General features: G+C 40.3%; 1 protein-coding gene across 2 annotated transcripts in view; it reads right to left on the minus strand.

Annotated features, from left to right (window-relative positions):
- LOC140205080 (activating molecule in BECN1-regulated autophagy protein 1-like) overlaps positions 1 to 17,885 on the minus strand; it is a 417,476-nt gene that overhangs the window by 10,754 nt on the left and 388,837 nt on the right. For both annotated transcript variants that reach the window (XM_072272238.1, XM_072272237.1), the window contains one exon: positions 13,828 to 14,007. In XM_072272238.1, the coding sequence (XP_072128339.1) occupies positions 13,828 to 14,007 (180 nt within the window). The remainder of the gene's footprint in view (positions 1 to 13,827; positions 14,008 to 17,885) is intronic.

A 17,885-nucleotide genomic window follows, 5' to 3' on the forward strand; every position in this document is an offset into this window, starting at 1 on the left:
ACAGCCCATATAACATAATTCCTCATTTACTTGATATAATTATTCTGAGGAATTGTTTTTCCATTTCCCTTCATTCAAACATCCTTAGTTTCAATGTCAGTAGACAGTGGTGAGCGCACCTCCTAGCAATTAGAACTGCACTCAAATCCCAACTGTTCCTGACTGCACATGGTGCAACTTACAAGCCAGCAGTTAAACAGATTTTTGGGCACTGAAACCTTCCAGTTTGACATATCCCAGGCCCAAAGGGAATAGTTTTTTTTTGTACATCATTGACAGAGAGGCAGAATGTTAAAGAACATCAATATCAGAAGCTTAGACAGGCTGAAAGCATTTACTGCAAACATTTGTTCAATCAAATTTCAACTTTTGTCAAGAACTGAAACAGCTTGCTCTTTCCTCAGGAGGGTTAATTTTACTGGATCAACTGTGAAAGTAAATTTCATATAATAAGAAGATTAAAGTAAAAAAGAAAAGATGTGCACACACTATATTTTCAACATACATGCATCCTCTCAGGTGTCCTTACTGAATGAAATATGCAACAGAATAGTCCAACATGCCAGGCACAGTCTAATGTTAAAGGGAAGCAAAGGTTATGTTATTTAGTGCACATGTTTTCTATTGCCAAGGTAATACTGCAGTTCTTTAAAAATTAAAGAATGGATACTGCATCCTCATTGGTTGCAGCTGTCTCAATACCCAAGAATAATACTATAGCAATATGTGTGCTCGTGCTGTCCAGTAAAAAAAAATGCCTATTGTTGGCTGCTGAATAGTTTCCTCAATTTATCCTGTTTGAAGCTCAAGGATTATGTCCTCTTCTAGAATTACACCACGCAGCTGATTCTGAAAAGCTGATCACTTGCTAGGACTGGGATCAGGCCAGTAGACCTTCATCTAACTTGAACATCTTGTAGGTTTTGTCTGAGGGACAGGAAAGTAGAAAGTCAGTTCACGACAGCTCAATATCCTACAACATGATTCTACAACTATTCCTCTAACAGAAAGAAGTCTAATACCAACCAACCTCATCTCAGTGGGATCACTGGTAATTATAGTGATTGTTGGTCCTTTGCATTTGAAATTAGATTGCATAGAAGGTACAAGGACCTCAGGACTCACAACATCAGGTTCAGGAACAGTTACTACTCCTCAACCATCAGGCTTTTGAACCCATGGGAATAATTTCACTCAACTTTACTTGGCCCATCATTGAAATGTTCCCACAACCAGTGGACTCACTTTCAAGGACTCTTCATATCATGTTCTTGTTATTCTTCGTTTATTTATTTATTATCATTAATTCCTCTTCTTGTATTTGCACATTTTGTTGTCTTCTGTAATCTGGTTAAACACTCAATGATCCTTCATTGATTCTGTTATTGTTATTATTCTATAAAATTATTGAGCATGAGGATGAGAAAATGAACCTCAGGGTTGTATATGTTGACATATATGCACTTTGATAATAATGTTTACTTTGAACATTGTTCTGTGTATCCATGCCATTCCTCCAATATTCCTTACAAACTTTGCACACAAAGCAGGCTGTTTGACTGTTTCAGAGGAAAACAGTACAGTACTGGACCTAGCCCGTTGGCACATGATCCACACCTCTCCGTTCCCTATATATGCCTGTCTTAGTACCTCTTAAATGCCATTATCATAACTGATTTTCACCACTATCCCAGGCACCTCTTGTAGTTTTATAAACATCCATCAGATCTCTCCTCACCCTTCAATGCTCCACAGAAGAAAACCCAAGTTTGTGCAACCTTTTCTAATAGCTAATAATCTAATCCAGGCAGCATCCTGCAGAATCTCTTCAATATCTTCTGCAAAGTCTCCACATGCTTCCTACAATAAACTGAATTAAATATTTCAAAAGTGGCTTAACTGAAGATTTATACAGCTGCAACATGACTTCCAGTCTCGTATCTAGGAAGTCAGATCTCCCAAAGTGCCACACCTTACACTTGCTATTTCTCCAATCATATTTCCAACTGATCTATATCCTGCTGTATCCTTTGGCAACCTTCTTCATTCTCCACAACTCTAACCATTTTTCTCTCAGCTGCAACTTATTAACCAGTCCACTAACAGTCTTGTCCAGGTTATTTACATATCAGAGCAATGATCCCTGCAGATCACCACTGGTCACAGGCCTGCAGTCAACACAACATCCCTCCACCACTGTCTGTCACGCCAATTTTCAATTTGATTTACCAAGTAATTTTGGATCCCATGCATCATGACCTTCTGGATCAGCCTATCTTGAGGGACAGTGTCAAATGCCTCACCACAGTAAATGTAGTTAACATCCACTGCCCCACCCTCATCAATCTTCTTCAATATGAATATCCCACTATCCTGCTTTCATTATTAGCACCTCACAATTCACACTGGAATGCTTCAATGCAAATCTGATCCAATGCCCTTGCAGTCTATTCCTATCATCCCTGTACAAGCACACTCACATTTCTCATACAATATGACAAGAGGCCATTTTGGTGCACTGAATTTATGCTGGCTGCTCGATGAATCTCATTCGCCAAATTATTTCCTTGTAACTTATTCTTTCTCATATGGCCATCAACTCTATCCTGATTTGTCTATTGCTCGCCAACACTAGCAGTAACTTACAGTATCCAATTTCCCCACCATTCAGGATAGCTTTTGAATGTGGGAGGACACTGGAGTACCTGGGGGAAAGCCACAAGGCAAAGGGAAGAATTAGCAAACTCGATGCTGAGAGTGCTGAAAGTCACGACTGTCCCCGAATTCTAGTCCCACAAGGCAGCAATACTACCTGCTGTACAACTCCACCAAATACTTTGCACTTTAATTCCCATCGCCACATAAAGCATGTGTATTCATAGAAACATAGAAAATAGGTGCAGGAGTAGGCCATTCAGCCCTTCGAGCCTGCACCGCCATTCAGTATGATCATGGCTGATCATCCAACTCAGAACCCTGTACCAGCCTTCCCCCCATACCTCCTGATCCCTTTAGCCACAAGGGCCATATCTAACTCCCTCAATTGTATTAGAGGAATAGTCCACTATCCTACTTTCATTGCAATTCACTACGCAGTTCCTCTGTGCCACCCTGATCCAATGTCCTCACAGTCTGCTTCTGCATCCCACCTCCAGGTCTGTTCCTTTCCCACCCACAATTCTTGCCTTCACTCAGGTCACACAGAACAGAAAAAGCAATAAAAAGAACATTTCATCCACTGAATATTATGTACTTAGCACATTAAAAAAGCATTTACAGACAGTACTTAATTGCTAGTTTTCTAGAGAGACTGACTTAAGAGACTATCAGCCACATTGTTTGCTGAGATCCAGAAAGCTCCAGCACCCTTTTGATTCAAAAGTACAAATTCAAATCAGAAGTGGTATTTTTCAACCATTATCTGACCCCACGAACAGGCCACTGTGTTAAGTTTAAGAGTTCAAAGTACATTTACTATCAAGGTATGTATACTATATACAACCTTGAGATTTGTCTCCTTATAAGATGTGCTTAGTGGTGGGGTCCTGTTGAAGGTGGTGGAAGTTGCGGAGGATAATGTGCTGGATCCGGAGGCTAGTGGGGTGGTAGGTGAGGACAAGGGGAACTCTGTCCCTGTTGTGGTGGCGGGAGGATGGGGTGAGAGCCGAAGTGTGGGAAATGGAGGAGATGCGGGTGAGGGCATCATTGATGACAGCAGAAGGGAAACCACGATCCTTAAAGAAAGAGGACATTTGAGATGTCCTGGAACGGAAAACCTCATCCTTGGAGCAGTGCGGCGGAGATGGAGGAACTGGGAATAGGGAATGGCATTTTTGCATGTGGCGGGGTCGGAAGAGGTATAGTTGAGGTAGTTATGAGAGTCAGTGGGCTTGTAGAAGATGTCAGTGGACAGTCTGTCTCCAGAGATGGAGACCGAGAGATCGAGAAAGGGGAGAGAAGTGTCCGAGATAGACCAAGTGAATTTGAGGGCTGGGTGGAAGTTAGAAGTAAAGTCGATGAAATTGACGAGCTCAGCATGGGTGCAGGAAGCAGCACCAATGTAGTCGTCAATGTACTGAAGGAAAACACAGCTAACACTGTGACTGGTGTATAATGACACTCAGGTTTCGTTGCACCTCCCCTTTTCCTAATCGGCCACCATTCAGATAATAATCTGTTTATAATAACATGAGAACACAGGAGTGGATAGAAGACTTACTCCTGCTTCCATTCCCTATTCTGGTTCTCCTCTCACCCCTTCTTTTCTCCTCATCTGCCCATCATCTCCTTTCCTTTATTCCATAGTTTACTGTCTTCTCCTTTCAGATTCCTTCTTCTTCTGCCCTTCACCTCTTCATCCTATCACGTTCCTATTTCACCCCCTCCCCCACCCACTTTCCCCCCTCACCTGGCTTCATCTACGACCCGCTAGCTTGTTCGCCTTTTCATCCTGCAACCTAGATTCTGGATTAGTTCCTGAGGATTGGAGGGTAGCTAATGTAACCCCGCATTTTAAAAAAGGAGGGAGAGAAACTGGGAAATTATAAGCCTGTCATCGGTGGTGGGAAAACTGCTGGAGTCAGTTATCAAAGATGTGATAACAGCACATTTGGAAAGCGGTGAAATCATCGGACAAAGTCAGCATGGATTTGTGAAAGGAAAATCATGTCGGAAGAATCTCATAGAATTTTTTGAGGATGTAACTAGTAGAGTGGATAGGGGAGAACCAGTGGATGTGGTATATTTGGATTTTCAAAAGGCTTCTGACAAGGTCCCACACAGGAGATTAGTGTGCAAACCTAAAGCACACAGTATTGGGGGTATGGTATCGATGTGGATAGAGAATTGGTTGGCAGACAGGAAGCAAAGAGTGGGAATAAACGGGACCTTTTCAGAATGGCAGGCAGTGACTAGTGGGGTACTGTAAGGCTCAGTGCTGGGACCCCAGTTGTTTACAATATATATTAATGACTTAGACGAGGGAATTAAATGCAGCATCTCCAAGTTTGCGGATGACACGAAGCTGGGCGGCAGTGTTAGCTGTGAGGAGGATGCTAAGAGGATGCTGGGTGACTTGGATAGGTTAGGTGAGTGGGCAAATTCATGGGAGATGCAATTTAATGTGGATAAATGTGAGGTTATCCACTTTGGTGGCAAGAACAGGAAAAACAGATTATTATCTGAATGGTGGCCGATTAGGAAAAGGGGAGGTGCAACGAGACCTGGGTGTCATTATACACCAGTCATTGAAAGTGGGCATGCAGGTACAGCAGGTGGTGAAAAAGGCGAATGGTATGCTGGCATTCATAGCAAGAGGATTCGAGTACAGGAGCAGGGAGGTACTACTGCAGTTGTACAAGGCCTTGGTGAGACCACACCTGGAGTATTGTGTGCAGTTTTGGTCCCCTAATCTGAGGAAAGACATTCGTGCCATAGAGGGAGTACAAAGAAGGTTCACCAGATTGATTCCTGGGATGGCAGGACTTTCATATGATGAAAGACTGGATCAACTAGGCTTGTACTCTCTGGAATTTAGAAGATTGAGGGGGGATCTGATTGAAATGTATAAAATTCTAAAGGGATTGGACAGGCTAGATACAGGAAGATTGTTCCCGATGTTGGGGAAGTCCAGAACAAGGGGTCACAGTTTGAGGATAAAGGGGAAGCCTTTTAGGACCGAGATGAGGAAAAACTTCTTCACACAGAGAGTGGTGAATCTGTGGAATTCTCTGCCACAGGAAACAGTTGAGAACAGTTCATTGGCTATATTTAAGAGGGAGTTAGATATGGCCCTTGTGGCTAAAGGGATCAGTGGGTATGGAGAGAAAGCAGGTACAGGGTTCTGAGTTGGATGATCAGCCATGATCATACTGAATGGCGGTGCAGGCCCAAAGGGCCGAATGGCCTACTCCTGCACCTATTTTCTATGTTTCTATGTTTCTAACCTTCTTATTCTGCTGTCTGTCCCTTCCTTTCCAATCCTGATGAAAGGCCTTGGCCAGAAATATTGACTGTTCATTTCTCTACATAGATGCTGGCTGGCCTGCTAAGATCCCCAGCACTGTGTGTGACCCTCGTGTTCTTATTTTTTTTCTATCCTGTTTCCTGAATGAAGATGCTCAGTAGTGAGCCAAGAACTTCCTATATGTTTTGTAAACACGACAGCTGTTGCTGACAAACTTCCAGTTTCCTATCTCCCACCAAGGAACAGCTGTAAAGCACAAGATCCACCTGTGAGTGGGACTTGTTCATACACTTTGAAGTGCTCATTGCATTTTCCCTTTGATGGCTTGACGTCAGGCCAGAGGCACTATAAGTGATGATGATAATTTTGCTCGTTCTGAACATATTGAGTGCTAAACTACAATCTGTGTGTCTTTCTGTACTGCTGCCAAACAAAGAAGAACATCTTGTTGACAAAGCGAGATGTGTGTCTGGGAACTGGCAGGCCAGTAACCAAGATACCAGTATAACATTAAATACAACCAAGATAGAAAAAAAAAACATTTACAAAGAAGTGAGGAGATATATCTGCATAATAAACATGAAAAATATTTTAAAGCATAATGGTGTTATCTATGGACCAAAAGAGAGAATCAGATGGGAATCAGACAGAATTCCGTTGTCTGAGGCTTATTGCAACTTTTGTATAAATCGGGTTAATATCTCAAACTGCATTCTGCAGCAACTATATGAAATATTAACTGTAGCTATAATCTCACAGAGAAAGACAAGAGGTTTTTTTTATAGCTAATACCTTTACACATCCACATTCATATTAACTCCACACCAAATCCAACACTCACCCACACACTAGGAGCAACCTATAGGGGCAGGTTAACCCGTACATTTTTGGGATTCTGAGCATTGGGAGGAAATCCACACAGTCACAGGGAGAATATGCAGTCTCCGCAGACACAGAGCCCCAGTCGCTGCAGCTGTCAGGCAGAAGTTCTGCTAGCTCACTAGTATGTAATGCTCTCAATCAAAGTCATCGTCAGCGACAACTGTGAAGGTAGTAAAAGACCATGCCAAAAGCAGCATCTAATGTGCCTTTAGCTGTCTACACATTTCCTCCTGTCTTAAATTGCAACTTGAAAACTTATTTCTCTAACTTTTACCACTCCTGGTGATAGGTAATAGACCAGAAATGTGAACGCTATTTCTCTCCACAGATGTTTCTGGATCTGCTAAATATTTGCAGTATTTTCCTCTTTCACTCAGATGTACAGTATTTTGCTTTTGGATTACCAATCACAGAATATTCAGTTCAAATTCATAAATTCAACCTACAAGCCTGAGCTAATTTGGTGGCAGGCACCACCTATGCAACAGTAAGAGGCATCTTGAGGAGGAAATCAAATCTGGTAGTTTGACCTTACTGTTATCAATTCCATATCATCGATACGTTGGGAAGGAAAGGGATTAACATCGACCATAGTCTTAAATGAATTAGACATGTAAATAGTAAGGTTACAAATGCAGGTCAGATGCTATTACATTGATGAGTCATTCACCTCCGGACTCTAAAAAGCAATCCCACCAACCACAAGGCACAATTCACAATGGAATAGAATATTTTCCACTTGCCTAGATCAGGACAGCTCCAAAAACACTCAAAACAGCAACCACTTGACTCACACTCCATCCACGACTTGAAAATTAATTCCCTCTCCTACTGACACTCACTGTCTATACCATTTAACAGCTGCTACAACTTTTCCTGAAAAGAAATCATGTGAAGATGAGCCTTGTCATAACCAACACCTGTTCCATCAGAGAGAGAAGAATAAAACCTCACAACAACAATACTGACACAGGCACAGGTTACATTATATCACTTTCCATGTGAGAGGCTGAAGGACGTCTGCTTCAGTTGTACTATGATGGGCACTGATGACCACTGCTCTGACCACTGCTTAATCAGCTCTATCATCTCCATCAATCTGGTGTCCAAAACATCAGCGTTAACAGCAAAGAGTCTGCAGGAAGGTCGGTGTCATCTATCCATAATTTCATTATCTACCTCTATCAATAGAAGTACATACTGGGGTTCTCATTATACTCTACTGGCTCTGCAATGTAGGCATTGACATTTGCATGCCCAACAGTGGACTTCTGATAGGTATTCTGTTCTGAGCTCTGTCACAGGATGAGACTCCCAAGTGGACAGAGGATCAAGTACAAGGATTTGCTGAAAGCCTTCTTGAATTATGTAATGTTGTCACTCACTCCTGACACTCCCTAATTTATGACTGCTTAAAATGGAGAAGAAGCATTCAAGATGGTACTGAGAACCTAATATGCATACATCAACAGCACACAGAAGCCCAGCGTAAATGGTAGACAAAGTGCACCACCTCACAAACTACCCACCTGCCCAGACCGTCAGACATCTCCTGCCCCATCTGTGGACGGGTCTGCAGTTCTCACACTGGCCTCATCAGTCACCTCAGAACCCACAAAACCGGAATGGAAGCAAGTCATCCTCGATCTCGAGGGACTGCCTAAGAGAAGCGAAGCAGCACTTAAGGATACCTTGGCTGCACTGCCCAAAACCACAATGCTACCACCTGGAACGGTAAGGACAGAGGTGCAAGGGAATGTCACTTCCAATTCCCCTCAACTCACACACTATCTCAAGTATGAAATATCACTGTGCTCCCTCATTGTCACTCAGGTTAAATCACAGAACAACCTCATAACAGCACTACCGTATATAAAAGTACTTTCATCCTATTGTAGTGATTGTAGGCACCACAACTTTCTCAAGAACATTTCACGTTAGGCAACAAAATGCTGGCCTTGGCAGACATGTACCCATCCCAATAAAAACTATTTTGAGTAGAGCAGTGCAACAGTAGCTTAGAGACAACCACAGGGTCAAAGCTTGGCTTGTTTCCAAAAAAAACCAGCAAGGGAAAATAAAAAGATCAGTGGACCATGTGTCATTTTTTTTCTACAACGTGTGGCAGTATGCTTATCAATATTAGCAATATTTACTAATGCATTAAATTATCTACAGACCTATTTATCTTTGTAATATTGAGAACATATATCATTTACACAAGCGGCCAAAGCTTAGAAACTGGCAAGTACGTTTGTTCCCTGTATTTTAAAAATAAATAGACTGAAGATAAATTGATGCACTGGTAAATGTTATCAAATTTTCTGGTTCCTGTTTTCTTTTGTTTTAACAGGTCTCTAATTTTGAGAGTTTTGCTATTAAAAGATGTCAACAACTGAAAACCATTTATTTTTGGAAAGAAGCGTAGAGTCTGAACATTTGAGGTTGTGAGAAAAGAGGACAAACTCAAATTTTTATCTCAGATTTGCCTCTGGAGTTCCTATATCAAATGCCAGCCCTAATAATTTCATGTGCAGTCTATGGTTAGCAACTATTGACTTCTTAATCTCATTCCTAAATTTCTTCTCAGCTCTATTTGCCCTTTCTTCTAGAATCAAATCAATATCTGAATTTGCAAAAGTTCTCACAAAGTTTTAATATAGTGTATGGAAGGACCATGTGAAATATCTGGTCTTTCCATTTTAAGGATAAAATGCAACTTATTTTAAGTAGATTCATTTTTAAATCCTATTAAAAAATAATTGTGTAAGTACATCTCAACAATTATATATGGCGAGGTTTCTCTGAAATGAGGGATCAATAGTTCTTTCAAAAAATATGATATTGAGATTTGCTAATGTGACAAGCAGGATGCAATCTAAATATTTGATCTGACAAACAGTCTCTGTTTTATTATTTTAAATAATTAGGCTAACTTAGAATCTTTTCATTACTGAATATTGATTTTTGATGCAACTGTATACCCATGCAGATTAAAAATATAGAACACTACAGCACAGTACAGGCCCTTTGGCCCACAATGTGGCGCCATCCTTTTAAACTACCCTAAGATCAATCTAACCTTTCCTCCTACATAGCCCTCCATTTTCATCCATATGCCTGTTTAAGATTTGCTTAAATGTCCCCAATGTATCTGCCTCTTGCCTCTCACATCTCCCTATATTTTCCTCCAATCACTTTAAAATTATGACCCCTCGTATTAGCCATTTCCAGGCTAGAAAAGAAAAAAGTGCTAGCTATCCACTCAATCTTTGCCTTTTATCATCTTGTACATCTCTATCAAATAGCCTCTCATCCTCTTTCACTCCAAAGTGCAAAGCCCTAGCTCACTCAACCTACAAGTCATGCTCCCTAAATTGGGCAGCATCATGGTAAATCTCCTCTGCAGCCTCCAAAATGCCAACATCCTTCCTATAAAGAGGCGACCAGAATGGAAGACGATATTCCAAGTGTGGTTTAACCAGAGTTTTATAGAGCTGCAACATTACTTCACGGCTTCTGAAGTCAGTCCCCTGACTAATGAAGGCCAACACACCAAATGACTTCCTAACAATCCTATGAACTTGTGTGCAACTCTGAGGGGGGTCTATGGATGTGGACCCCAAGATCCTCTATTCCTCCATGCTTCTGAGAATCCTGCCATCAGCCACATATTCTGCCTTCAATTTCATCCTTCCAAAGTGAATCACTTGGCAATTTTCTGCCTTGTACCAACTACACCAAAATATACCAATTATGACAACAAAAAGCCATCATCTGCAATGTCAAATGTTGCCCAAACCACATAATCCTACATGTTCTTTTCATGGATCTGCTGATTGGGTACCACTGACGACAATTGTTGGCTATCCCACCTGACATGCCCATGTTCATGGGTACACTGGTGGTCTACTTGATCCTTGAGAGAAACAGCATCATAGCTGGGCAGAGTATCAATATTAGTAGACTTTTTGTAACACTTTTGTTCCCAAAAAAGAATGCTCAAGGAAACTCTTAGTAATCGGATAATCATGATTTTAATCTTAGTGTCAATAAAGTTTAGAAATAATAATAAAATAATTTCAGATGGATTTATAAAATGCATATTGTATTTGATAATATTGAATTTTTGAGGAAGACAAAAGATAAACATTAGATATTATCCATACACGAGAGATTCTGCAGATGCTAGAAATCTACAGCAACATGTACAAAATGCTGGAGGAAATCAGCAGGTCAGGCAGCATCCATGGAGAGGAATAAACAGTCAACATATTGGGCCGCGACCTTTCATCAATACTCGAAATGAAGATGGAAGAAGCCAAAATAAAAAATTAGAAAAGAGTACAAATTGGCAAGTGATAAGTGAAACTAAATGAGGGGGAAGGTGGGCGGTTAGGGTGACGGAATGAAGTGAGAAGTAGGGAGGGGATAGGTGGAAGAGGAAAAGGGCTGAAGAAAGAATCTAATAGAAGAGTAAGTGGACTGTGGAAGAAAGGGAAGAGAGACATCAGAGGGAGCTGATGGGCAGATAAGGAGGAGTAAGAGTAAAGCCAGAATGGGGAATGGAAAAAGAGGAGAAAATACCAGAAGTTAGAAAAATTGATGTTCATGCCATCAGGTTGGAGGCTACCCAGATTGAATATGACATGTTGCTCCTCCAACCTGAGAATGGCCTCATTGTGATTTAGAAGATGCCATGGAATTTAGTAGAACTAAAATGGGTGATTACTAGGAAGTCCCACCTTTTGCCACTGATAGAGCAAAGGTGCTCAGTGAAGTGACTCCCCCCAATCTACGTCGGGTTTCACCGATGATCCCTGGAGATAATAGATGACCCTGACAGATTTGCAGGTGATTTGCCACCTCACCTGGTAGAATAGTTTGGGGCCCTGAATCCTTACAAGTGAGGAGGAGTAAGGGCAGGTGCAGTACTTGTTCTGCTTGCATGAATAAGTACCAGGAGGAAGATCAGTGGGGACTAGTGGACAAGGGAGTCATGTAGAGAGCAATTCCTGTGGGAAGGGGGGACTGGAATCAGAGGTATGAAAAATTTTATTAATTTTGACGGACGTCAGGAGTGGACCTTGGTGGCTTTGCATTGCATAATCACTCAGAAGACTATAGTAAACAATAAAGTCTCTTGAGATTGTCTGATTTGAATCTATGAGAACTCTGGATAAACTAAATGATCAGGAAAAATTACAAGCTTGCAAACTGCAAGACTGTGAAAGGGTCGACTAAATTTTTGTGACGGGTAGCATCGTCTGAGGCGGAGAGAGGAAATTAGTGACAGAAATATAGCGTTGATGGTTTTATCTTCATAATGACCACAGCCAGAATTATTGAGAGTCACCATGAACTGGTAGTAAAACTGCCAATGCAGTCTCCTTCCTTCAGCCAATAAGACAGTTTTAACCATTCCTGAATGGGTAAATGTAACAGGTTTAAGACTAAGTATAGTCTTTTGGAAGGTATTTTGGTAACTATTTTTGTTCCATGAATATCCTGACTTTCAGCCATATAGAAAAGCTAACTACTTTATTTGATTCTATTTGCTTTTTTTAAAGAAATATATAGTTTGTGGCTTTCTATCTGATATTATCAAAACATTATTTCTTTATTTTACTTGTAGTCCATGAATCTAAAGTAAACGGTACTTTTAATGACACTGGCAAACCAATGAAATTAGAAAATATGTGTCATTTAGTGTACCACTGCTAAATTTCCCTCAGCACCTTTAAAGTCATGTTTAGAACGCCATGTCTACTGAGAGTAACTTTATGAACTGGTAGCATATCTGTCCTACTGTCTCCCTTCTTCAATTACATGCCAGATCCAATCACACCAGCTCTTGTTTGTAGTATCAATTGGGACCTCTCTAAATGATTAAAAATTGCATTTTAACATGAACTAATACAGGCAAAAATGCAGAAATACAATATACAACCTCACTAATAATGATACCTAGAAATCAGGAGCAGAATAGACCATTGGGCTGCTCAACTCTGCTCTACCATTTAAAAGGTTTGTGGCTGATATCATTGTAACCGTAACTGCATTACGGTCTACCCATTAGAACTTTTCACTCATTGGCTTATCAAGAATTTATCAACCTACACCCTAAAAATATTCAAAGACTCTGCTTCCACATCTCTTAAAGGAAGGAAGTTCTAAAGTCTCATGACCTTTGGGTGAAAAAAAATCACTTCATTTCTATTTTAAGTGGGTGATCTTCATTTTCAACAGTGACCCTGAATTTTAGATTCTCCAACTGAAGGAATCTCTCTCTCAATACATGTTTCAATCAAGTAATTTGTTTTCTCAACCCCAACAGATACAAGTCTAGACAGCCCAACCATTCCTTTTGAGATAGCTCATCCAAAACAACTACTTCCAACACATTAACAGGAGACCAATATTGCCCACGGTACTCCAAATAAGTCTCACCAATCACTCATAACGAATTTTAAATGACTGAATATAATTTCCTATTGCTGTATTCAATTCACTCAACAATTACTTGCAAATATTAAAAGGCACATTTGTTTCTGGGGATTATACAGATAAGATTAAACCCTCTCTATGTTTCTTAAAGACTTAAACCTTGCTGTGGAGTAATTTCACCTCAGCAATAATTATTTATTTTTCCCCATATATATTCTTTGGTGGACTGCAGTTCATTGCTTCAACCAAGGGATGTGATTGGTTTGCCTCACAGGATTAACTGCAGCCACTGGTAAATCTGGAATTGGTTGGGCAGACAACTGAGCTGAGAGAGATCAAGAAGGAGATCAGAATCCCAGAAATTTCTTAGGTGGAGATCAGAGACTTCAGAAGCAGGAATGTGTCAGGTGATCTGACTCACTGTGATAGAGCAACGAATATTCTGCTGGAGGAATTCAGTTAGATAATCCTATACCTAGATAATTTACCAAACCCTGTACTGATGGTGCTCTGGATTTCAGTTTGTGACCTACCTGTTGAAGCTGTGCTGGCTCCTGGTGCTGATGGGTTTGTATCTGTCTGCTGTGCAGAGGAGGAGGTGCCCCCTGCATTCTCCAAGGGCCAATCAGAACTTGTTCCAGCACTGGCCTCCGCCATCTGACTGGCTGTGGTCTCTAGTGGTGCCTCTGATTCACTCAGTGAAGACTGGCTGGCTGTTGAAATTAACACAGTTCTGATCAGATGAATTAATTCATTTAATATCATGAACATAAAATGCCATTTTTGCCTTGAATTACAGTAAGATATCCAAGTTGAAAAAATAAAATTTCTTTTTCCACAGATGCTGGCTGACCAGTTAATATTTTCTATTTTATTTCAGATCTCTTGCACATGCACAATTTTTGTAGATATGAATGTGGGTGAGTGACCATGTGAAGATCAGATGAACACTGTGGCCAATTCATTAGGTACACCTGTATACTTGCTCCTTAATGCAACTATCTAAATCAGCCAGTCTTGTTTTAGCAACTCAATGTATGAAAGTATATGGACATGGTCAAGAGGTTCAGTTGTTGTTTAGACTAAACATCAGAATGGGGAAGAAATGTGATCTAAGTGATGTTGACTATGAAATGATTGTTGGTGCCAGACAGTGTGACTGAGTATCTCAGAAACTGCAGAACTCCTGGGATTTTCGTGCACAACAGTCTCTAGAGTTTACAGAGATGGCTGCAAAAAACAAAAAAAACACTCAGTGAGCGGCTGTCCTGTGGGTGAAAATGCTCAGTAAGGAGAAAGGTCAGAGGAGAATGGCCAGACTTGTTCAAGCTGACAGGAAGGTAACAGTAACTCAAATACCTACGTATTACAACAGCGGTGTGCAGAAGAGCATCTCTGAATACACAACACGTCAAACCTTGAAGTGATGGGCTACAGCAGCAGAAGATCACAAACATACTCAGTGACCACTTTTATTAGGTATAAGAGGTACCTAATAAAGTGGCCACTGATTGTATATTAAAATCTAGAATGAACTATTCTACAAAATAGGTAAGCTGAGCACAGGTCTTGGTCTAATGAAAAAAGAAAATTCGGGCTCTTAAGCCTGTTCTTTATTCAAATGGATCACAAACTGTTTCTTAAAGCGCAAGTTCCATATTTCAATTGTCTTAATGAATAAAAATCAATCTTTCAAATGTTTGATTTTTTTCTTAATGATGCAAATGTATCATTGCCTTTCGGAAGAATAAAATGTTCAGATTTCTATTACACCTGAAGAAATGGCCCAACATCACCTATATTTCTATTCAGACAGGGAGAATTAATGAGGTTATATTAATGATGCTTGAAAGCTGGACAAATCATTACAGAATCCCCTTGATAGACAGGTGGCTTGAAATGTAAGTAAGTGTGGACATCAATGTGTACTGGTTGTTGATTAGGCATAATGGTAGTCACAGGGCCTTCTGTAATCTAGTTACAGAAGAGTTCCTATTGTATCACTGACTGTCAACAATCTGATTATTTCATATGGCAATTTCTAAGCAAGTCTGCAATTATGGAAAGCATTGTCATTACATCCTGTTAAAATTTGATTACTGCACCCTAAATTTCCACCACCCCAATTTTGCAGTGAATCCAAGAGAAAAGAGCAACAATAAAAAAATGTAAACAACATGACAGTGTCTGCATCAACTGACCACTAGTTCAGCTCAAACTCAAAACAGTATGACCCCCAACTTCCATGACACTATTCAAACACCCAAGTTCATCTGTAATGTCAACAAATGTGGCAGCCTATTTACACACAAAGTTTCATAACAAGCAGCATGATAAATGATAAGACAAACTGCTTTAAAAATGATGTTGATTAACATGCTTCTGGGAAAATATCCCTTCTCTTTGAATAATTCCATGGACATTATTATTTTCATGTGACTAGACAGACCAGACTTGGTGTGCGGATCTTCGAGAAGGAAAGCAGCACTTCCAATTTTTCATAGTTCAAAGCTATCCAGAAATGTCAATTGGAACTGTATGCTCAAATTTGTGGTGCAGTTTTTGAATCCTTAAAATTTCTCTTGGAGATATGAGTGATATACTGCTGAGCTAAAATTGCAACCTGAAAATAAAGACTTGCAATTATATTGTATTTTTCAGAATACCTCACAGCACTTTGCTGCCAATGACCTGTTTAAAGTGCAGTTCTATGAAAAAAGTGGGAATGAATTTGCACAAGGCAGGCCACACAAACAGTAATGCAGTGATTTCATAGAATGAAGGATGCAGAAACACATCATTGCTGGTAATTATGACCCACTCAAACATCCTCTCATCTCACGAATATACATCTCTATTTCTCTGCCCCAAATGTTATCTAGTTTTGCATTTAATGCATCAATACTATTGATTTCTACTACTGCCTGAATACATTTCACATGCTCACCAATAAATAACTTCTGAATTCACCTCTAATTTCTCCATCTCTATCTTATTATGTTGTGGTTTATCTGTTTCCACATATGGGAAACTGCTAACATGTCTGCACTGTCAAAATAAGTCACAGTTCTTAAGATCCTCTTTTTGATCACTAACTCACAACTCCTACTACTCATTCCCCCACCTCCCTGCCCAAAGAAGGGTTTAAGAGAAAAGCAACTTGGGAGGTTCAACCTTTCCTGATAGGTATAATCTCCTTGCTCCATATATCTGAACATATCTTGCACTGAAACAGAATCAGAACCTGGTTCAATATCACTAGCACGTCACTGAATTTCTTGTTTTGCGGCAGCAGTACACTGGAATACATAATAATAAGAAACTATAAATTACATTTAATATTTATAAAATAAATATTATATTTATAAATATTTATAAAATAAGTAAGTAGTGCAAAAAAAGTGAAAAAGCGAAGTAATATACATGGGTTCACTGTCCATTCAGTAATACCACAGCAGTAGGGAAGAAGCTGTTCCTGAAATGTTCAGCGTGTGTCTTCAGGGTCCTATACCACCTTGATGGTGGCAATAAGAAGAGAGCATATCCTTGGTGATGGGGATCCTAATGATCTCCTCAATGCTGGGGAGACTAGTGCCTGTTATGGAGCTGACTGAGTTTACAACTTTCTACAGCTTTATCTGATCCTGTGCATTGACCCTTCCATACCAGATGTTGATGCAACCAGTTAGAATGCTCTCCACGGAACAGACAGTCATAGAAAACTACAGTACAGAAATAGGCCCTTCAGCCCATCTAGTCCATACCGGACCATTTATACTGCCTAGTCCCATTGACTTACACCCAGACTATAGCCTTTCATAACTCTCCCATCCATGTACCTATCTAAACTTCTCTTAAATGTTGAAATCAAAATCGCGTCCACCATTTGTGCTGGCAGCTTGTTCCACGCTCTCGCCACCCTCCGAGTGAAGAAGATCCCCCCCATGTTCCCCTTAAACATTTCAGCTTTCACCCTTAACCCATGACCTTTAGTTGTAGCCTTATCCAATCTCAGTGGAAAAAGCCTGCTTGCATTGACCCTATCTATACGCCTCATAATTTTGTATACCTCTATCAAATCTCCCCTCAATCTTCTATCTTCTAGGGAATAAAGTTCTAACCTATTCAATCTTTCCATATAACTCAGGTCTTCCAGACCCAGCAACATCCTTGTAGATTTTGTTTGTATAGCTTCAGTCTTACTTACATCTTTCATGCAGGTAAATGACCAAAACTGCACACAATATTTCTCACCAAAGTCTTTTACAATTTCAACATAACATCCCAACTCCTGTACTCAATACTTTGATCTGTCAAGGCAATATGCCAAAAGTTTTCTTAATGACCCTGTGTAACTGAGAAGCCACTTTCAACGAATTATGGACCTGTGTTCCCAGATCCCTTTCTTCTACCACACTCTGAAGTCCCCTACTGCTCACTGTGCAAGACCTATTCTGGTTGGTCCTCCCATAAGTGCAACACCACACACTTGTCTGCATTAAATTCCACCTGCCATTTTTTAGCCCTTTTTTCCAACTGGTCCAGATCCTGCTGTAAGTTTTGATAGTCTTCGTCGCTGTCTATCATACCC

Source organism: Mobula birostris, chromosome 11, assembly GCF_030028105.1.
Source record: "Mobula birostris isolate sMobBir1 chromosome 11, sMobBir1.hap1, whole genome shotgun sequence".
Taxonomy (NCBI): Eukaryota; Metazoa; Chordata; class Chondrichthyes; order Myliobatiformes; family Myliobatidae; genus Mobula; species Mobula birostris.